At 43.2% G+C, this 22,817-nt stretch overlaps 2 protein-coding genes and 1 long non-coding RNA gene across 3 annotated transcripts; 1 reads left to right on the forward strand and 2 right to left on the reverse strand.

The window, feature by feature from the left end:
* Window positions 1-3,623: 3,623 nt before the first annotated feature.
* Window positions 3,624-10,059, reverse strand: LOC121568257. Its single transcript, XR_006001222.2, has 3 exons — window positions 9,821-10,059; window positions 4,244-4,368; window positions 3,624-3,925 (listed from the first exon to the last, which is right to left on the reverse strand). It is a non-coding gene; the product is annotated as an uncharacterized LOC121568257 (long non-coding RNA).
* A 557-nt stretch (window positions 10,060-10,616) lies between these two features.
* Window positions 10,617-14,008, forward strand: LOC121568258 (homeodomain-interacting protein kinase 4-like). Its single transcript, XM_041878814.1, has 2 exons — window positions 10,617-12,545; window positions 12,684-14,008. Exon 1 carries the CDS (start codon window positions 11,249-11,251, stop codon window positions 12,335-12,337), a length of 1,089 nt encoding a protein of 362 aa, XP_041734748.1. The 5' UTR covers window positions 10,617-11,248; the 3' UTR covers window positions 12,338-12,545; window positions 12,684-14,008.
* A 49-nt stretch (window positions 14,009-14,057) lies between these two features.
* On the reverse strand, window positions 14,058-22,447 carry LOC121568259 (5'-3' exonuclease PLD3-like). Its single transcript, XM_041878815.2, has 12 exons — window positions 22,193-22,447; window positions 20,619-20,717; window positions 20,479-20,529; window positions 16,705-16,862; window positions 16,313-16,493; window positions 16,097-16,214; window positions 15,824-15,951; window positions 15,323-15,523; window positions 15,011-15,150; window positions 14,717-14,882; window positions 14,508-14,607; window positions 14,058-14,335 (listed from the first exon to the last, which is right to left on the reverse strand). The coding sequence occupies exons 2-12, from the start codon at window positions 20,643-20,645 to the stop codon at window positions 14,148-14,150; spliced, it is 1,458 nt and encodes a 485-aa protein (XP_041734749.1). The 5' UTR covers window positions 20,646-20,717; window positions 22,193-22,447; the 3' UTR covers window positions 14,058-14,147.
* Between the last annotated feature and the right edge of the window lie 370 nt (window positions 22,448-22,817).

Below are 22,817 nucleotides of genomic sequence, written 5' to 3' on the forward strand. Positions count from 1 at the left end.
ATGGCAACCAGAAAACATAAATCTGCTAAGCATCCCCTCCAGCTGTGGATCCCTGTCTCAGACCAGGACAACATCCAAGCATTTAAGAAGTCACAAGGAGGAAACAGTTCTCAGTAGATAAGCCATCACAGACGTCATATAACACCAGGAATGTCTGCCAGATAAGGTTATACTAACTTAACACAACTGTCAGCTAAACAATGCTCATATCCTCTTTTCATTTCACCTTGACCTGGCCCTCCGTCTAGGTGTATTTATAGTCAAAAGACTTGGTGGGGAACCACCCTTTAACATAAATAACAAGAGCGTGAGATGGAATTTGTTTCAGAAGGGAGGTCAACTGGAGTGGGAGGGGTTGCTAGTGCTACCACATAGCATGGCATTGAAGCAAGTCTATGGTTAAAACTAAGAATTGATTTGAGTTGCATCTCTTCATAAAAAACTGTTCCTGTGAAATAAAAGCCACTTTGGAACACACATTTCCCCCAATAAAACTAGATTGGATTAACCAATAGATTTGATTCAAGACAGAATAAGACAATGATGTTGTTGCTCATCACCAGAGACTCATCTATTGAATGCAACTCAAGAAAGCAATGTCTATCACTAGGAACCACAACAGGGCTAATGAACAGCAGATCCCCAATTCCTTTGTCCCCCATCCCTACTGACCTGCATTGGAAGAGGGTGTCCAGGTGACTCTGAATATCCCACGCAGACACTCACACATGGTCCAAAGAGATGTAAACCCACAGAGCACACACACACAAACACACACTGAGAAACAAACAAAAAGAGAGAGAGATGGGTGCAACTGGATGGACAGATAATTATCTGAAGGTTAGCACTCTATCTGTCAGTAGGCTGGTGGAAGACCTAGCTGTTGCTGTGCTAGTGTGTAGAAAGAGGGTCCCAGGCTGGGAAAGAGAGAGAGAGAGGGATAGATAGAGAGTGAGTGAGGGAGGGAGGGATGGATGGATGGATGGAGAGAGAGAGGCCGACAGGAGAGAAACGGGACAGAATGGGGCGGCATTAGCTCAAGTTGAGAGTCAGCAGTTTGGGTGTCCCCCTGGTAAAGCCCTGCTCTTTGTTCAGTGGTGGGATGGCTTTAGCCCCGGTCCAACACGGCCTTGTGAGCAGGCTTAGTGTTAACTGGCCAATGGACACCATGTCAGACAGAGCTCACAATCAGCCACAATATAATCAAAAGAAAAACACATTCCCCCTGCCTGGCCTGTAGTAAACAGGCCAACAGGTTGCCTAGTAAGATTAGCATACTGTACAGTTATTCACACACTACTTCCACTACTAACAGAGCTATGAGGCTGAAGGGACAACTTGAGAATCTTTTTCACGCTTGTTTCCAAACAGTGTAATCACTTCAGAGGGACCGAGAGCAGAGTCCTTATCAATGCAAGTACTACCAGAGCATATTGTTGATCATGTAAGGCATCTGAAGCATACCCACTGGGCACAGACCTCTGTTTAACGTCTAGTTTTGATTTACATTTGGTTGAGTTGTCAACTAACGTGAATTCAACATAAAATCAACAAAATAATTCACCATGTCATTGGATTTAGGTTAAAAGTTGGGTGAAAAAAATACTAAATTCCCTTACGTTGATTACTTTTTGCAAATCCAATCAGTTTTCCATTTTGATTCTACATCATCACATATCATTTTTTTGTTGAAATGATGTGGAAACAACATTGATTCAACCAGTTTTTGCCCAGTGGGTAAAGAGGGTTGTGAATCCCATGGGTAAACATTCACCGTTTGAGTTATTCTACTTTGGTTTAGACCAGGGATCATTAACTAGATTCACCCGCGGGCCGATTTTTATTTGAGCGGATGGTCAAGGGGCCGGAACGTTATTACAAATAATTTGTAGACTGCAAATTGACTGCAAGAAGTCCAAACAGATATAATATTTGACTAAAACATAATCATTTCATACCTTGCTTACATGGTGGGAATACTTAAAATAAATATATATATATACAGTACCAGCCAAAAGTTTGGACACACCTACTCATTCCAGGGTTTTTCTTTATTTTTACTATTTTCTACATTGTAGAATAATAGTGAAGACATCAACACTATGAAATAACACATATGGAATCATGTTGTAACCAAAAGAGTGTTAAACTAATCAAAATATATTTTATATTTGAGATTCTTCAAAGTCTTGACATTCTCTCAACCAGCTTCAACAGTCCTGAAGGAGTTCATATACATATATATGAATTATTATGATTATTTATTTATTAAAAACTTGGGGGCCAAATAAAATCACCGGGCCGCCAGTTGGGGAACTCTGGTTTAGACTTTGAGTCTGAGCTTGACATTTAAACAAAAGCACAAAAGCACAAAAGCACATTCATCACACATTATTCAAAATATTCAATGACTATAAGTTGGTGGAAACTTGATTCAACCATACTTGGGAGAAGACTGCAGTTGCCCTGGCAGAGAGAAAGAGCTCCAGTAGAGGTCCAGGAATACAAACGAAGCAGCTCCCCATCCAAAGACACCCACTCAAGACATTAACAACCAGATGGAAACCCCTCAGTACTTTTATTTCTAATGAGCTGTGAATAGTTAAATTATGTGAGCCATTTCCCACAGGACCTTATAAATTACACAATATACTCAGGATGCTCATCATCCAAATATAACATCCTGTCACGTCTCCTCCGATTGCTCCCCTCCGGCGCACTGATTCGCTGGTCTACTGAGCCACCGGTCTGAGTGCACCACCTCGGCAACACCGGAATGGAAACCCAACGCATCCTAATCACTTCCAGCGCACCTGCACCTCATCATCTCATCACCACCCCTATATAGCCCTGGACTGTTCAGTGTTGTGTTGTGATTGTTAGTGTCTTGTACTCAGGCTTTGTTGTGCTCTTGCTCAGTGTTAAGGAAACCTTTACATTGTTGATTCCGGCGTCTGCGTCCTGCCTCTTCGTATCCTCAGTACTCGTCACACATCCTGACTTACAATTGGAGATGCTGAGATATTGTTGGGCAACTACAGTATATTACCATTTCCAATAATCATACCAATATTCTGTTATAAAAAATGTTACGCCTTAAAATGAATCCATTTTAAGTAATACAAGGCTATTGTAGATAAATAATCCACACTAGATTAGCTATAGATCAATGCAACTTTCACCTGGTGGTATCAGAATTCCAAGTGAGTTTGAATCTACTCCACCGCTTACCTGATTTGCTGTCACTTGGGAAGCATGAGATTCTCCCCTTAATGTGATTAAATCTAAGTGTTGCTGCTGATCATTCATAACTGCCAACAGCCAATCCAATAACACCTGAAGTGGTTAAAAGGTTAAAAGGAAGTATCCTAATTGGATGATATCATTCAAAAGCACGAGGAGACAAGGAACAGAAGTTCAGGGTCAGAACAGTACTTTATTTCCCACATAAACGTGGCAGCAAATCCAAGGTTCACACATAGTTCTGATGACACTAACCTTTTGGCACGTCCATAAATGTTTACATTTTACATTTTAGTATACGCTCTTATCCAGAGCGACTTACGGTTAGTGAGTGCATACATTTTCATACTGGCCCCCAGTGGGAAACGAACCCACAACCCTGGCGTTGCAAGCGCCATGCTCTACCAACTGAGCTACAGGGGACTGACTAATATGACTAATATGTGACAGAATTTATCAAAAACAATCTACTATGAACATGATGAATTGTTAATAGTGTTTTGACTTTTATTGGCTGAGCTACTCATCTCAATAATGGATTGAGCTGGTCATCGTGTTAGATAGGATTGGTCAATAGATCAGGGCTTTGGTCCTCTGGTTCTCTGCAATTCCTTGCCAATCCCTCGCTTTGATGGTCCTTCTGTCTGCCATCACTTGCTTGCAGATCCTCCAGCCACTGGTCCTACAGTTACGCAATAACATACATTAGATAGTCACAAAGCAGAATACACAACTAAGGAAAACATGAAAATGGGTAGGGAACATCAGCGAGCAACAAACCATGACCATAGTTTAATGAATAAAACCATCATCCATAATGAAAGAAACCATTGTGGCTGCAAACCAAATCCTCTGGGACCAAACGCAGCCCACCATGTCTAAGTGTGTTGATTGGAAACTGTGTAACTGGAACTAATTGATGTAACTGGAAGAGAAATGTGGTTCCTGGGCTGTAGGCTGGGATAGAGGGAAGCCAACTCGCAGTGGAAGAGGAACCCACCTTGAAGCCATCTGCTGCCCGCGGAGGAGCCAGACACCACAGATGGAGTCATCACAGACAGTCCCCTGCGGCACTAGCACGGAAAAGGCCTGCCCCTCGTCTGCATCTGGTCCAGCCTAAAGAATCTGGACAGGGAGAGGATCGGAGAGGATCAGAGGGGTAGAAAATGAAAGCTAAAATAATAGAGACAGAGGGGGTGAAAAACTACAGCCCAGTAACTCCTCAGTACACTTTCCATAGAGGGGGAGAAAAGGAGAGATCAGGCATGTTAGTCTACATGGCTAGATATCAATTAAGACAGAGATCTCATTCCATGCCATTTGGAAAGAGTACACCCCAAACCCACCCCTTGCCCATTCTCCCCTGGGTGAATAGAACCACCCAGATGGGTGGGCCACACCTTGGGTTGTGGTGGAGTTCATAAAGGCCCTGGGTCCAGCATGGGGTGCACCAGGCAGGGAGGAGGGTGACGTCCACGACTACTGTACGCACCCTCATCACCACACCTGCCCACTGGCACAACAGGATGGTAATTAAAGTGCATTTATTATTTTAGTAGGAACATTTCCATCAAAGGAAAACAACCATTGGCTACTGTGCCTACACACAAACCAAGATCCTTCCTCCTTACTGGTATGTAAGGTCATCTTCATGGTCTTTCTTTTCCATTAAGGAGTCCAGCAACACCAGCACCTGTGTGGGAAAGGCCATATGACATGTTCATCATCCAGACCAATGGTTAGGTATTCAGCCCTACAGAATCAATATCAAATTCGATGGGAAAGTTGGAGAGTGCAGAGTTGTCTCCCTCTAAGGGGCAGGGGAGCAGGCGAGTAGGCGGCAGGCTGAGTGATTAGGGGTGAGGAGAGTGGGCTGGCGGGCGTCGGGTCCAGGGTGGTGCTCGGAGCGGTGGCTCCACTGTAAACACAGGACATTCAGAGAGAGGCATCCTGTCCTCATAGAGGACAGCACCGCCAATCGACCACCCTGGCTGTAGGCAGTAGGCACGTACCTCTCCACCCTCTCTCCTCTTCTCCACTGGGTGAAGGCACTGGCACAGGGAAACCAAAATAAACTCTAGGCTGGGCTTTGCATACTTCTCTACCTGACGACATGGCATTACAGAAATTGTTCTGAGATCTGATCGTGATAGAGAGTGACGCACATGTTGGTTCATTACAAAGTCCAGTGTATCCAGTACCTTATCATGGCATAGTCCGGTGCATACCTTATTCTGACTGATAGGCCTCTGAGATTAGGTTGGGTGGATTGTAGAACAGTTCCACACAGATCCTCAAATTGCTACATTTACAGAGAGCCTTCCCTGACTATCCACAAAGCATTGATTATGGCTGTTATTCAGCCATGACATGGTTATTAACACATGCAAGAAAAGGTATTGTCAAAATATTATCTTACAGCTAATGATGAGAATGCAAAGCAGCACTGCACACCATGTGACCTCACTACAGCTATGGAAACACCATGTGACCTCACTACAGCTATGGAAACACCATGTGACCTCACTACAGCTATGGAAACACCATGTGACCTCACTACAGCTATGGAAACAGAATGTGACCTCACTACAGCTATGGAAACACCATGTGACCTCACTACAGCTATGGAAACACCATGTGACCTCACTACAGCTTTATAAACACCATGTGACCTCACTACAGCTTTGGAAACACCATGTGACCTCACTACAGCTATGGAAACACCATGTGACCTCACTACAGCTATGGAAACTGCATCAATGCTGCCTTCCAGTGCTCAAACGCTGCTACTGCAATGTGGCAATGTACTCTACTAATCAAACTAAAATGAATGTTTAACATTCAAATGTATCTGAATACATAAATACTGAATCGCCAATCTGGTAATTGATAAAACTAGCAAAGAAAAAAACATGCAGATTTTCTTTCTGGGGGTCTGAAATGCCCGGCACACAATAGCTGCCCATAATTGGCAATGGCAATGCTCTACTCTTGGCACTGGGAGCAGTCATCCAAGGCAGGAACCTGAATGATGAAATGGTTAAAGTTAACCTAAATAAATGTTTGACCTTGAGGAGGTTTAACATAATGAAAGTGATAAATGCAGAGAGAAAAAATACAACCTTATACCTTTAACTCTGGGATTATTTAGTATGTATTAAGATCCCCATTAGCTGCTCCACTGTGAGATATGAGGACTAATCTTGGTGTTTAAACTGGACCTGCAAGGAAAGCATTTCCAGAGTTAAAAGGGATTAGCCATGATTGATAAATTAGAAGTGACACTAACGGTGAGTTTACACCAGGAAGCGGCATCGCGCGGTGAAACATCGAAGCCATTCACTTTCAATGGTAGGAAAGCAAGAGAAGCAGAGTGGGAGGGGACCGTTGAGCGATGCGAGCATGGGCGAGGGCGCTGAACAGGGCGGGACTAAAATTGGGGAAAGCTGAACTTTATTCAAATCCTCCGCGATAACGCAACATGAGTGACCAATCAAAGCTCATCATAGCTTCCAACCCCCTACTGGATTGGCTGACATTGGCTGTTGATATGTAGCGCTACCTAGCTGCTTGCTAGCTTGTTAGCACCCACATGAGGGCGAGGTTAGTGTGGCTAGGAGACTGCCGCCTGTATAGTGTAAATGGCCGGTAAAGGCGGGATTCAATCCGGCTTGCTGAAGACAGGGGCGCAACTTTGGTTTTATAAGTGGGGGGGGCATATTTTCTTTTTTTCTTTTTTTATCAAGTCAGATAAACACTCCAAACAGCCTACCCGACCGCTCGGAGGCGTCCGCATGGTTCTAAAGCACACCTATGCCTCGTTTTGTATCACATTCCAATGATAAAACTGGGGGGGACAAAAATGCAATTTCAGAATGTCCCCCCCTGGCTGAAGGTCCGGGTCCAAATTTAAAGGTAATTTCCGATTGAGCTGACATACAGCTCTGGAAAAAATTAAGAGACCACTGCAAAAATATACGTTTCTCTGGTTTTACTATTTATAGGTGTGTGTTTGGGTGAAATTAACATTTTTGTTTTATTCTATAAACTACTGACAACCTTTCTCCCAAATTCCAAATAAAAATATTGTCATTTAGAGCATTTATTTGCAGAAAATGACAACTGGTCAAAATAACAAAAAAAATATGTAGTGTAGTCAGACCTCGAATAATACAAAGAAAATAAGTTCATGTTCATTTTTAAACAACACATTACTAATGTTTTAACTTAGGAAGAGTTCAGAAATCAATATTTGGTGGAATAACCCTGATTTTTAATCACAGCTTTCATGCGTCTTGGCATGCTCTCCACCAGTCTTTCATGATGTTGGGTGACTTTATGCCACTCCTGGCACAAAAATTCAAGCAGCTCGGCTTTGTTTGATGGCTTGTGACCTCCATCTTCCTCTTGATCACATTCCAGAAGTTTTCAATGGGGTTCATGTCTGGAGATTGGGCTGGCCATGACAGGGTCTTGATCTGGTGGTCCTCCATCCACACCTTGATTGACCTGGCTGTGTGGCATGGCGCATTGTCCTGCTGGAAAAACCAATCCTCAAAGTTGGGGAACAATGTCAGAGCAAAAGGAAGCAAGTTTTCTTCCAGGACAACCTTGTACGTGGCTTGATTCATGTGTCCTTCACAAAGACAAATCTGCCCGATTCCAGCCTTGCTGAAGAACCTCCATATCATCACCGATCCTCCACCAAATTTCACAGTGGGTGCAAACTACTTTGTGACATTGTCAAAGACTACAAATTGCAAGGCAGATCACTTTGGGGTCATATGTTAACAGAATGTGAACTTTAGCCTACACAAAAACTGTTTAAAGTGAGAATTAGGCAGGTCTAATGTCGAAAAAGAAAGGAAATGATTGCCTACTTCACCTATATTTTATTTTGTTTCTACAAAAAAGTAGTGTGTAGTTCAGGGGCGGTGTGTTCAATAGGGCGATATGGGCGACGCACTGCCAAACGGGAAAAGGAAGGGATTTTTTTTCTAATCAATTATATCACGGCAACAGTAGTTATCAGTGTTCTAATCTGATCTGACTGCCACTAAATGTCCAATCAGGCTAAAGTCGTGCTTCAAATGCCCCCCCCCCCCCTTTTGGGGCGATTTCAGTCAGGTTGAAAATCGCCCAGAAGTCTGTCATAGACTCCCATGTAAAATCTATTTTTTTCAAATTTCAGAGCTTTCAATACAATCTCTATGGGTTTCTGAGGGCTTGCACTTACGCGCTTTCGTCATACGTAACGTAACCATGAACGTAACTAAGAAAATAGCGGGTAGCAGCGTCTCTGTTGCGACCTGCAGTGTGGCGTTATCTTATGTTTTTAATTTGTACACTTAGTGGCGTTATTTTATGTTTTTAATTTGTACACTTAGTTTACAAACATTCTGCCAACCATGGATTTCCAGTGGTGGGTTTTGGACTGATCTTGTTGATCGTGTACATACCCGCTACGAACGGACTAAATAATGAAAACGCTGCTGGCAGCGGAATCCAATACAGCAGAACAAACTTCCCTTACCCACCACCTTGCTGATTAATGCCCAGTCACTGAGGGGGAAAGCGGATGAGTTGTCAGCGAATCTGCGCTTCCAACACGAATATCGGGAGGCCTGTTTGCTGGCATTTACTGAGACTTGGCTGGATGACAGAGTCCCGGACAGAGAAGTGGAGCCGGCCGGCTTCACCCTGGTCAGAGCGGACCGCGATCTGACAGTCACAGGGAAAATCGATCCTGGTAAGAGAGCGACTCTGTACCCCCGACATTGAACTGCTTTCTGTGTCACTGCGACCTTACTATCTGCCCCGTGAGTTCCCCCAATTGTTTGTTACCGTTGTGTACATTCAACCAAAAGCTAATATAACAAAGGCATCAGAGATTATTTATAATCTGTCACAGAAACTGGAATCCATCTCCCCAGATCAGTCAATAAATGCTTCTGGTATTGACTTATATGCTGCCCCTGTCTTCATGTTGTTGCTGGACATATCTTTTTTAAAATGTGTGTAGGTCACCTAAATCATCAGAAAAATTGCCCCCCCTGAGAATTTTTTCAGGAGCCGCCACTGGTGTAGTTCCAGTAGTTAGATAAACTGCTACATGGCAAAAAAGCAATTAACTACTGAAAACACTCCCTAGATTTGAATTGTGTTTAACTACCACCAAGCTACTGCAAAATGTAGTTCAATTACTAGTTGAACTACATGTAGTTCACTATTCCCCAACACTGGTTCTGTGCATGTTTTGTCCACCAATGTTAGGCTACCCCAAAGTCACCTTGGCGGGTCATTACTGATACAGTTATACGGAGTCTACAATGAAGTCAAGGCAAACTACACACATCCTATAATTTGCCAGTCTTAGACTCAAATTATTTTATAAATTCAAATTAGTGTCACACAATTATTTCATCAATTCATATGAAAGCCTATTATCGCGTTATGAAACGTTAATTAACAGTGGTTTGCATTGAGAACTGTGTGAGATCAAAAAGGTCCGTGAAAAACCTAGGCTAGCAAATCACCAATAAAATATAAGTTGTAACAGAAATACTTGTATTCTTACCTCATCTTTATGGATGACTTAGACATTCGAAATTCAATCTGTAAAAACTTTGGAAGCCTCACGCAAGGGCTCCAGTTCGAGCGCCCCGGCATCATTAGATAACGGAAACAATTGTCGTGGATAGAGCATGAGCTGCACAATTCTATAGTCTACCAACCACTCCTAAAAAGAAAAACAATAAACGACTGCGATATTGAACTATAAACTGTTGGGCGAAAGTTATTGTGTTTATTATAGGCCTATATAGCGTCATTTTCGCCAGGTCCCAAAATAACTGATGACATAACATATGTGGAGGACATGGACATCGGAATTCAATTGTAGTCTGAAGGATTATGCATATAGACAAGCATAGGCTACTGTATATAGGCATTCGCTAGAACTAGTCAATTTTTTCAGGAATAAAAACAGTGACCAAATGTATTTATTTATTTAGCCTATGTATTATTGATATAATAATAACAACAATAGAAACAACAAATATTTAATATTAATAATACTGTATTAATAAATGTTTCATCATGTATCATCATCATCATCATCATCATAAAGTCCTATTGTTATCATTTTTAGTGTTATCAGTATTAGCCAATTAATATAATCGATGATGATTGATGATGATTTTCTAAAAAAATCTCGGTCATTTCTGCAAATAGTTTAATTCTGATGAAACTTTAAAAATAGAATGCTTAGAATTGTTAGATCGCCCAGGGAACGTTCCATGGATTTAGAACTATTGCCAAGTTGTTTATCATTGAAATTAAAATCACTACAAAGAGCAGGAAGCAAGCTGAGAATGAGAGATATCTATTCTGAAACTGTAGTCTACCACACTTTTGATGTAGTGGGAAAGGGCACCTTCGGAAAAGTGTAAAAATGCTGGAGAGGGAGCGATGGAGAATTAGTGGCGGTAAAAATTATGAAAATGGATGTTCACATAAATAATTTGAAGACAAGCCACATAGTTCAATTTCACGAGGCATTCCGTGACCAAACTAATCATTACCTGGTTTTTGAACTATTGGAGAATAACCTGTATCAGCTTCAGAAAGAGAATGGTTTCAAGCCGATTGCGGTCTGCAACATCCGTACCATGTCAGATGACAAACGCACTAGCCAAGCTGAAGGAACTCGCAATCATTCATGCTGATCTGAAACCTGAAAATATAATGGTCGTGGATCATTGTTGCCATCCCTTCAGCGTAAAGTTGATTGGTTTTGGTTCTGCAAGTATTTTCAGTGAAGTGCATTTTGTTAAGGAGCCATACATCCAATCCAGGTAGAAAGCCTATGTTGCACCACATGCTTTGTGATGTCTTGTATTTATGAAGGTGATCATTAAAAGAAATTCAGGGTGTCTGTGTGAACCCAAAATGACTACTTCCACAAACAAACATTTTGGGAAAGAAAAAACAACATCAATTTGAGATGTTCTATATCTCTCCTGAAATCCTCCTGGGCCTTCTATTCTGTGAGAAAGTGGACATGTGGTCTCTGGATTGTGTGATGTCAGAGTTGTTCCTTGGATGGCCTCTGTATCACGGCGATTCAGAGTTTGATCAAGTGAGGTACATCTGCGAGACGCAAGGACTACCGCAAGCCCATCTGTTCAACATGGCTAGCAAGGTTCACAATTTCTTCAAGCTCACCACCAACAGTCGAGGAGGGGATAAATGGCAGCTCAAGCCCAACAAGAGGCGTCCTCCCTCAGGCACAGAAGGCCGTACCCTGGGGAAGCAGCAGGGATCGACGGATCGGAGGAAGTACATCCTCTCCTCCCTGGACCAGCTGGCGACCATGGAGTGCACAGAGCACGACCCAGAGTTCCTCAACGAAGACGTGGCAGCAGAAGTTGTGGACCGCCGGAGCATGGTGCAGCTCCTCAAGCGGACGTTAACCTTGGACTCCAACCAGAGGATCCTACCCAATGCGGCCTTACACCATCCTTTCATCAACATGAACCACTTATGCATGTACCCAGACTACAACCGCTACTATGAGAAGTCCGCTCGTGAGGCCCTGATTCAGGATACAGCTCCAGAGGGAGACAGCTGTAGGTCTCACCATCTGAATGCAGAGAGGGGCCAGCGGTTCCTGTACCCCAGGGAGAAGGGGACCCACCAGTCATGTCCCCTGGGTCAAAATCACCATGACCACAGGGAGGGCTACCCACCATTCTCAGAGCGCTTCCAAGGTAACAATGGGGTTCTCTCCCAGCAGACCCCAGTGCCCAGTGAGCCTCAGTCCCCCACAGCGCTATTTGAAGACCTGATGGAGAGCCTGTGCATTGTGGATGAGGCCAACCTGGAGGCCACCATGGGGGTATGGGCGGAGGAGGATGCCCAGTGTGCCTTCCATCTGTCCAGCTCTGTGAAACCCTCAGATCTCCAAGCCGGCCTCCAACCAAGTGAAAGCGGTGCCTTCCAGGAGACTGAGCTAGACTGTCCTCCTATAGGCTCCACCAGCAGAGATGACCCAGAGAGTGGCTCCAAGCTGTCCTATTTCACCAGGCTGTGAGAACCAGCGCCTGAGGCAGCCAGTGGCCAGATCCTTGCGGTCCGATCCTACCCACGGGTTGAGCTACACCTCTGGGCCCCAGATGGACAAAGCAGGTGAGCCCAAAGGCTCCAGTCTCTTTTCTAGGGACTCCACCACCCAACAGGACCTTGCAGGGCACAGGGAGCAGGCAGAGGCAAAGGAGGCAGCCTGTGTTTATGGCTTGGAGGTAAGAGTATGTCGTTTTGGAGATAAGAAAATCATTGTCAGTAGAGATTAGAACCATAATACTGTATAAAATGCTGTGGGGATTACAATTCTGGAACGGTTTAGTCATTTTCCATTTTGGTGTCCCACTCTCCCACAGGAGGTCCAGTTTCTCCATTTTTAACCTGAAGGCTACTCCTGTCATTGTTGCCAATGGTGGCCGGCGTGGACCTCGGATCCAAAGGTGGCCTCCTACCTGGGCTACGGCCCCCCAGCCTGCTGTAGCCATACGCAGCAGCACTACCTCCAATACTGAGTCTCCTGGAGGGAGGGGGTCAACAGATACACGTGCCAGTACTGTACCAAAGCTGAGGGCTTCCAACAGCTCCTCTTATCCAACGTGAGCTCCTCAATACACAAAACAGACACTCCGCCAATGCAAAGCAGGCCTGAATAGACAAGCAGACCTGATTTTTCAAACAGCCCTCCGAGAATGTTGTCATTAAGAGTTTAATATTGATTAACTGCACAGTGGATAAATAAATGTATAATTTGCAAGACTGCATGCTTTATTCTTAGTAATGAAATAAGATAGACTTACTTATTCTAAAGACTTTTGCATACAACTGCTAAATATGAAATATAGACTGTTTAAATTCAACTTATTAGGGACATTAACACAAAGGAAGAAGAGTGTACAAAATGCAATCAATATTGTACAGTACCAGTGCTTGCCAAATAATACACAGTGCAGTGCTATTAAACACTTAAGTATTTTGGCAGTTGCTATGACAACATTCTCCACTGCACTGCTCATATTAGACACTCCACGCAGCGCAAATTCAAGAAAAATCTAATGTTTTCTGGACTTTATTGCACACATATGAAATCAGTTACTGCACAATTCTATGGGAAACATACAAGTTTTAAAGTTAGAAGGATTCAGAATGATTTAATTAAAAAAACAGTCTAGGCTGCAGAGAAAAACAATGCACAACATACCAATCATACATCAAAAATAATAAAAAGGATCAAACCAGCATGCCTAGCAACGTCAGTCCAAACATTCAACACATAATACAGCAATCTCCCTGAGATTCACTGGGATTTATTCCCAAAGAGTTAAAGTTGATAATGCATTATTAACACACAGGCTTGTGTTTTGATCATTGAGGTGAGAGATACATATCTCCTGCAATTATACAAATTGTCAATTTATGAAATAATCCCAGAAACAGCTGCTGATTAGAACTAGTGTACAGGGACAGAGAGAAGAAATGTGCATATTTGGCAAAAAAAAACAGCTTGCTGTCAATTGGGCTTCGAATCCAATTCTATATTGGCACGCTTACATCCCATTCCTCCCCATGCTGGCTTGGAGGACACAGGCCCTGTAACAGTCTAGAGTGGTGGTTCCCAACTCCAGTCCTCGAGTACCTCCAACAGTACACATTTCTATTGTAGCCCCAGACAAGCAGACCTGATTCAACTTGTCAACTAATCATCAGGCCCTCAATGAGTTGAATCAGTTTATTTTTGCCCGGGTCAACAACAAAAATGTGTGCTATTGGGGGTAGTCGAGGACTGGAGTTGGGAACCACTGGTCTAGAGTGTAGTATTGTATCTAACACACCATTTTGAGGTCGGTGTGCTGGAGGATTGGGGTGCTGTAGGCGGAGTCCCAGTCCCTTTCGAACACGGCCTGTAGTTGTGCCTGGACCGTAGGCTCCGCTGACTGGGCAGCCGTTTGGTTCACCACCAAAGCCGATCCAGCAGTGTTCACAAAATAGTCTCCAGACCAGTTAGAGGTACCTGGTGATCAATGGGAAACACAAAGTTGCATTTTGTTGTGCATGGGATGTCATTCTGTAGGTTGTGCATAACTTCTGAGAAGTTACCTCTGGTTTTTACATCAGAAATTATTGATTGTACTGATACAGTAGCATGACTGGTGCATATGCTATCTAGGAGAGAGCAGAATTACCTATGTAGGCAACCTTGTCTGTCACCATGTACTTGTTATGGTTGACTCTGGCAAAGGGGATTTCTTTCTGCTTGGGATTGGCTGGCACAACAAAGAGTTTCTGTAAAACAGTGAAGAAGAGTTTAATATCTAACAATTGCCCTTCTGGAGGAGCTTCCCATACTAATGATGATAAATAAAGTGCATGAGTAGCGAGAGATCCTACTCACCACCTGGACATCCAGCTTGGCCTTGGGTTCCTGCATTGAATCCAAGGCTTTCAGGAAGGGGATCATGACAGGCGAAGAGCTCGCCCAACAGCTGATGAGCAGGCGCACCTTCACCCGCTTCTCGTATGCCACGCGTCTGATCTGAGTGTCAATTTCTGCCCAGTACCTGCAGTGGGCGCCACAGAGAGGGTTAGGCCAGAGTCATATGGGCTAAGCCTTGCGTGCTTTATTAATTATACACTGAATACATATCGCAAACGTTGGTGAGGTTAATACATTACATAGAAGGCTGACCTTTTGGGTTGTGAAAACTCCATGGTGGGCAGATAGTTCATGACAGCGATGTAGACAAACTCCCGTGCGTCCTCCATCACACTGAGAATAGACTGCAGGTCTCCGGTCCTCCCGGCAGCACAGAAAGATGGTGGAGAGCTCTGAGGGTACAGCACAGTTAAATTAAATATAGTAGTATGTTGAACATAGGACCAGAGAAAATGAATATGGAGAATTCCATAACCAGACTTCACAAACCGGTCCAATTTGTATTATATGATCCAATTATTGGATTACTTTTTCTGAAAATGTGCACTTTCAGTCAATTCTTACCGACAGATACACGCTGGAGGCTGTGCCATTAAGTGGCAGCTGCAGGGGCGTGTCCTTATTGTAAGGAGTGTTGAAACTGCTGGGCCAAGGGGACGGGATGGGTGTGTCTTTTTGCCCAAGATACCAGTAGGCCTCGAAGATCTTCCCCAGGTCTGCAGCCAAGCAGCTGCAGTTGTACACCACAGCCCCCAGCTCCTTCACCTAAACAGGACAACAACAGAGGACATGTTTCACAGACTGAACCAAAGCTACTTTCCCACAACTTGATGTGCTAATTTTAGACAATACAAACTTGTGATATAATGTTTACACTTTAAAAGAACAAGGAAATATGATTACTTCCTCCAAAAACCACAAGCATGACGTTTCAAATGGTTTACGGAATTCATTTTGTTACATTTTCATTTTTGAACAACGGATTGTTGTTTTTCTACAAAAAAATAAAAAATTAACTTTTTCTATGGGGGTGAGGCTGAGTGTGAGGGCACAGAGGAGACTCACCTGGGTAAGGGACCTCCAGTCCATGTTGGCACTGCCAATATAGATGTGCTTGTTGTCCACCACCCAGAACTTGGTGTGAAGTACTCCAGTGGTCAAATCCCGCATGTTCACGGCTCTTACATCAGCACCTAAAAAAAGAGCTACCATTATCACCACATAAAGCAAACAGACTAATACTTCCTTACTGTAGGTAGCAGCTTGATTGGGGTCAATTTAACTTCTGCAAATTCAATGGAATTGAAAACATAAATGCATGGTCAGAGAACCCCTTACCAGAACTTTTCAAGAGATTGATGTCTTCCTGAGGTTGGGACTTTGTTGGTGTATTTACAGCGATGCGGACAGAGAGCTTTCCCGACACCTGAGCTAGCCTATTCAGGACATCCTCACCCTATAGACGAAACATAACTGTTTAGACTAAAATAACCCACAACTACCCACAGGTTCGATCTGACATCGCATTGGCTGCCAATCACAGAACACACTCACCTGATTCGCTGTTGGCTCGTGAGAGCCTGTGTCTTTGTTGGTGAGCGTCCAATAGAAAGACGCGATGTCCACGCTACTGCGAGCCTCACTAATCAGGTTCAGCCAAGCCTGGTAGATGGATGGGTTGGTGACACTAGAGTTGAACTCTAACCCCTCTGGGATGCTCTCCAATAGAACGATTCTGGAATAGAGAAAGGAAGCATCATTGTTTTACTACATCCTTGAACAGTTAATGATAGCACCTGTTCTGCAAAACATGACCATGGTGGTTAGTCACGTAACCACAAATGAGTTAAAGCTGCAGAATAATAGAGTATGAATGAGCAGAATAAGAGTTTTACAGTGAGCACACTAACAGTGGGAAATTAGACATTGTACAGAGGCCCACTCACTTGCAGGGGTCGGTGCAGGTGTCAGTGAGAGGAAGTGGGAGCTTGAAGCCGGGCTTGTTTGGGGAGGAGTTAACCACGGGAAGCAGCAGGGTTTGGAGGAACAGGGCAGCCAATAGCAGGGTGGCCACCCCAGTGAGACCCAGCAGACACCTATAATACTACACACAGAGATGGCTGGATCAGGAGCACAGTCATGTAGAGGTGACCCTGACCAGACCACCCTGACCAAAGAGGAATGAGATAACGGTTATGGAACAGTGGTTGTATATAATCACCATGAGTCCCGTGAGAATTTGTCTGGTTAAAGGACTATTTTGCCTATATAATTCAGTGGTTGTTGTTTTCAGTAGTCCATAGTAGACACATTCACACAAAAAAATGCTTTTCAAAACAATGTCTAAGTAGATATCTAGCTTTGAATGTCCTGATCAGTCCTGATGTTCCCAATTGCCAGTTTGAGTCAATTCCTACAATTTCCATGATTCCCCTCTCTCTAACTGGGTGGGTGGAGTTGTCAAAAGTGCTTCAACTTCATCAAATATAAGACAGGAGAGATTATTTCACAGAAATGTATAATGTTCCTTGAGTTGTTGGAGTTTAGAGTGAATAGAATTAGTTAACAGCAATGCTCTGTGCCCTCTCACGTCTCGCCATTAAGCAGTCCAAGCAGAGCGTTACTATGCATACTCACATGCATGGTGGATTGACTACGAATACAGTTGAAGTCGGAAGTTTACATACACCTTAACCAAATACATTTAAACTCAAAAATGCCCTGTCTTAGGTCAGTTAGGATGACCACTTAATTTTAAGAATGTGAAATGTCAGAATAATAGTAGAGAGAATGATTTATTTCAGCTTTTATTTATTTCATCACATTCCCAGTGGGTCAGAAGTTTACATACACTCAGTTAGTATTTGGTAGCATTGCCTTTAAATTGTTTAACTTGGGTCAAACGTTTTGGGTAGCCATCCACAAGCTGCCCACAATAAGTTGGGTGAATTTGGGCCCATTCCTCCTGACAGAGCTGGTGTAACTGAGTCAGGTTTGTAGGCCACCTTGCTCGCAAACGCTTTTTCAGTTCTGCCCACACATTTTCTATAGGCTTGAGGTCAGGGCTTTGTGATGGCCACACCAATACCTTGACTTTGCTGTCCTTAAGCCATTTTGCCACAACTTTGGAAGTATGCTTGGGGTCATTGTCCATTTGGAAGACCCATTTGCGACCAAGCTTTAACTTCCTGGCTGATGTCTTGAGATGTTGCTTCAATATATCCACATAATTGTCCTTCCTCATGATGCCATCTATTTTGTGAAGTGCACCAGTCCCTCCTGCAGCAAAGCACCCCCACAGCATGATGCTGCCACCACCGTGCTTCACGGTTGGGATGGTGTTCTTCGGCTTGCAAGCAACCCCCTTTTTCCTCCAAACATAACAATGGTCATTATGGCCAAACAGTTCTATTTTTGTTTCATCAGACCAGAGGACATTTCTCCAAAAAGTACGATCTTTGTCCCCATGTGCAGTTGCAAACCGTAGTCTGGCTTTTTTATGGCGGTTTTGGCGCAGTGGCTTCTTCCTTGCTGAGCGGCCTTTCAGGTTATGTCGATATAGGACTCGTTTTACTGTGGATATACAGCGAGGGAAAAAAGTATTTGATCCCCTGCTGATTTTTTAAGTTTGCCCACTGACAAATATATGATCAGTCTATAATTTTAATGGTAGGTCTATTTGAACAGTGAGAGACAGAATAACAACAAAAAATGCATGTCAAAAATGTTATAAATTGATTTGCATTTTAATGAGGGAAATAAGTATTTCACCCCTCTGCAAAACATGACTTAGTACTTGGTGGCAAAACCCTTGTTGGCAATCACAGAGGTCAGACGTTTCTTGTAGTTGGCCACCAGGTTTACCCACATCTCAGGAGGGATTTTGTCCCACTCCTCTTTGCAGATCTTCTCCAAGTCATTAAGGTTTCGAGGCTGACGTTTGGCAACTCGAACCTTCAGCTCCCTCCACAGATTTTCTATGGGATTAAGGTCTGGAGACTGGCTAGGCCACTCCAGGACCTTAATGTGCTTCTTCTTGAGCCACTCCTTTGTTGCCTTGGCCGTGTGTTTTGGGTCATTGTCATGCTGGAATACCCATCCACGACCCATTTTCAATGCCCTGGCTTAGGGAAGGAGGTTCTCACCCAAGATTTGACGGTACATGGCCCCGTCCATTGTCCCTTTGATGCGGTGAAGTTGTCCTGCCCCCTTATCAGAAAAACACCCCCAAAGCATAATAATGTTTCCACCTCCATGTTTGACGGTGGGGATGGTGTTCTTGCGGTCATAGGCAGCATTCCTCCTCCTCCAAACACGGCGAGTTGAGTTGATGGCAAAGAGCTCGATTTTGGTCTCATCTGACTACAACACCTTCACCCAGTTCACCTCTGAATCATTCATGTTCATTGGCAAACTTCAGACGGGCCTGTATACGTGCTTTCTTGAGCAGGGGGACCTTGCGGGCGCAGCAGGATTTCAGTCCTTCACGGCGTAGTGTGTTACCAATTGTTTTCTTGGTGACTATGGTCCCAGCTGTCTTGAGATCATTGACAAGATCCTCCCGTGTAGTTCTGGGCTGATTCCTCACTGTTCTCATGATCATTGCAACTCCACGAGGTGAGATCTTGCATGGAGCCCCAGGCTGAGGGAGATTGACAGTTATTTTGTGTTTCTTCCATTTGCGAATAATCGCACCAACTGTTGTCACCTTCTCACCAAGCTGCTTGGCGATGGTCTTGTAGCCCATTCCAGCCTTGTGTAGGTCTACAATCTTGTCCCTGACATCCTTGGAGAGCTCTTTGGTCTTGGCCATGGTGGAGAGTTTGGAATCTGATTGATTGATTGCTTCTGTGGATAGGTGTTTTTTATACAGGTAACAAGCTGAGATTAGGAGCACTCCCTTTAAGAGTGTGCTCCTAATCTCAGCTCGTTACCTGTATAAAAGACAGCTGGGAGCCAGAAATCTTTCTGATTGAGAGGGGGTCAAATACTTATTTCCCTCATTAAAATGCAAATCAATTTATAACATTTTTTACATCCATTTTTCTGGATTTATTTGTTGTTATTCTGTCTCTCACTGTTCAAATAAACTTACCATTAAAATTATAGACTGATCATGTCTTTGTCAGTGGGCAAACGTACAAAATCAGCAGGGGATCAAATACTTTTTTCCCCTCAATGTAGATACTTTTGTACCTGTTTCCTCCAGCATCTTCACAAGGTCCTTTGCTGTTGTTCTGGGATTGATTTGCACTTTTCGCACAAAAGTACATTCATCTATCAGAAGCTTCTAAAGCCATGACATCATTTTCTAGAATTTTCCAAGCTGTTTAAAGGCACAGTCAACTTAGTGTATGTAAACTTCTGACCCACTGGAATTGTGATACAGTGAATTATAAGTGAAATAATCTGTCTGTAAACAATTGTTGGAAAAATTACTTGTGTCATGCACAAAGTAGATGTCCTAACCGACTTGCCAAAAATATAGTTTGTTAACAAGAAATGTGTGGAGTGGTTGAAAAACTAGTTTGAATGACTCCAACCTAAGTGTATGTCAACTTCCGACTTCAACTGTACATGTGAAAATTGATTTAGGGTAAATTCCCCTTTAACTCACATCCTTGGCCACTGACTACGGTGTGTGTCTGATTGTAGGTTTCAATCATATTTTTACACCATTTTCATTAGGTTACTTGGTAAATATAATTAATATTTGATACCATCTGTGCTTTCCTGCGGGACTCTTCTCTCCTCGACTCCACATCACACATCTGCACCAGAAGAAGATTTTAACAAGTTAGAATTTTCTGTCTCAGTTTTCTGTCAAAACTTACGACAACAGTACTGACAAAAACCTTACCTTCTCGTAGGGAATATCAGAAATCATTGTTACAGAGTATTGTCTCTTTTGACAAAGTTGTTCAGGATTCTGATCAGAAAATGCAGCTCAGAAAAGGCTCTAAACAAAACAGAAGAAAATTACATCAAATCATGTAAGACCAAGCTATATTTTTACATTTTAGTCATTTAGCAGATGCTCTTATCCAGAGCAATTTACAGGAACAATTAGGGATTAGTGCCTTTCTGTTTGAAGTGACAGGAACCATGTTGAGCTGTATCTTTATGATGCCTGATGAGTACCTTACTCACTGAGCCCCTATATCACAATGAATGGTGGAATACAGTACTCTCAGTCAGTAGTGTTACTCCATCCATGACACACCATTGTCGCCACACTGCCTCTGCCCCCCCAATTCTATAGGAGCGTGTCAAGACCTATTCATAATAGGAAAGTTCTGGGTCTCATTAACAATATAGAAGAAAAATGACTGACGTCAATGCTACAGGCCAGGAGTGTTTGCAGGCAGGTGTTCACGATAATGCACAGGTCGATATGGTGCACACTATACATATAATTTGACAAACAGTATGATAGATTCTTCAGAGCACATTTTGTGGCTCAACGTTTCATTTGTAGAACGCATTTCCCATGCTCATGACTCCAATATGATAATACGCGATTTCTGGACAAAATGTTACAGAAAAGCAGAAGCATCTTAGATACGCTGAAACATCAGTTTCTGAGGAGAGGTTAAATTAGCTGTCTCAGGGCTGCAAGTCACGAGTGGAACGTCTCAACTAAAGTCAGGGCTCTAGTGATTATGAGTAGGCTATCAAGCTACATGAACTTAAAAGGCAGAACATTAACAGAATCAAGTTGACCATTCTGTTTACAACTTTGGTTAACACACAAAAATAACAAGTGCTTTTAGTCTGACAAATGACATATTGTTAGTGCTAAATTCAACAGTGAGCCTCACACAAAACATGTCTGTTGTGGCTGGCCTAGTCTATTTATCTCTTCGTAAGAGTAACTACATTTGAAGGGAAATACGAGGAAGACTGCTTATGGGGTGAGTCAGCGTTAGAGAAAATACTATTTATTTCAAGCTTTACCCTTGAAATGGTTATCTTCAACTACCATGTCATTAGGGAAGATGATAAGATGGCTACTTTTGGAGGTTGCCCCATGGTAATTGCCACTAAGTCATGGACACACAGTTATGCGTAGTTCTCCACATCCATGGTACAGTGAAATGAAGACTGATAAAACATATCGTTTCAGATGTTACGTTTATGTTCCCCTTGCCAATAAATTGAGTGCCGTAACCACGAATTAATTGCCTATGCACATTGAAAAGTTGTGTGTGGAATACCCAGTGTAGGCCTATGTGCCAATTGCCTGTTTTTATTTGCTGAAACTGCCAGTCAAGTAGATATCATATTGCATGAGTATTGTACCAGTTGATCATTAATTGCCTTCATCAAAAGCTTGCAGCGGTTACATTTCGATGTTTGGAGCGTGCCTAGACGATCAAAGGCTATATAAGCGAGTAAAGCAAAAGCAACAACAAAGGGCACTCATATCCATACCTGAAATCATGCGGACAGTCCGTGTGAAATCTTTCATGGAGTAAATTGCCTAATGTAAATGATCGTTAATGTTATTTACCGGTTACATTAGGCTACTGTTTTTAACAACTACATGTGGATAAACAAAATACAATTGCCAGAATGAGAAACTACCAGATCAAATACGTTCCAAATAGGCTACGCCTTCTCGAGCGTGTGGTCATGTGACCAAGCCTAAACAACCAATGAGAATCCAACCCAACGTCATATATGAGGCATCGCACCTAACGCCTGAAACTAGATCGCCTTTATACGGGTGTTGACAAGAAGAAAACGGTCGGCGAGGTTCTCTTCTCCACTGTTCAGCCAATCCAGTAAATGTGGAGGAGGAGTTAAGATGGACTGTCGCCTTGTTAACGTTAAAAGCGGATGTCGCATCACTGGCTCTCTTTCCATTTCCCCTGAAAACCAGAGCATCCCGTTGTCGGGGACTCCGCACGCTCAGAGGCTACATCCATAGAGATAGATAGAGGACTCATCTTTGTATCTGTGCAATATAGCGTCTGTGACAGGCTGGCCAGCACCATTGAGGCAATCTCCATTTTGAAGTAGTACATTTTCTTCTTCACAATTGGCTAAACCCTTC

Source organism: Coregonus clupeaformis, chromosome 6, assembly GCF_020615455.1.
Source record: "Coregonus clupeaformis isolate EN_2021a chromosome 6, ASM2061545v1, whole genome shotgun sequence".
In the NCBI taxonomy this organism is placed as follows: Eukaryota; Metazoa; Chordata; class Actinopteri; order Salmoniformes; family Salmonidae; genus Coregonus; species Coregonus clupeaformis.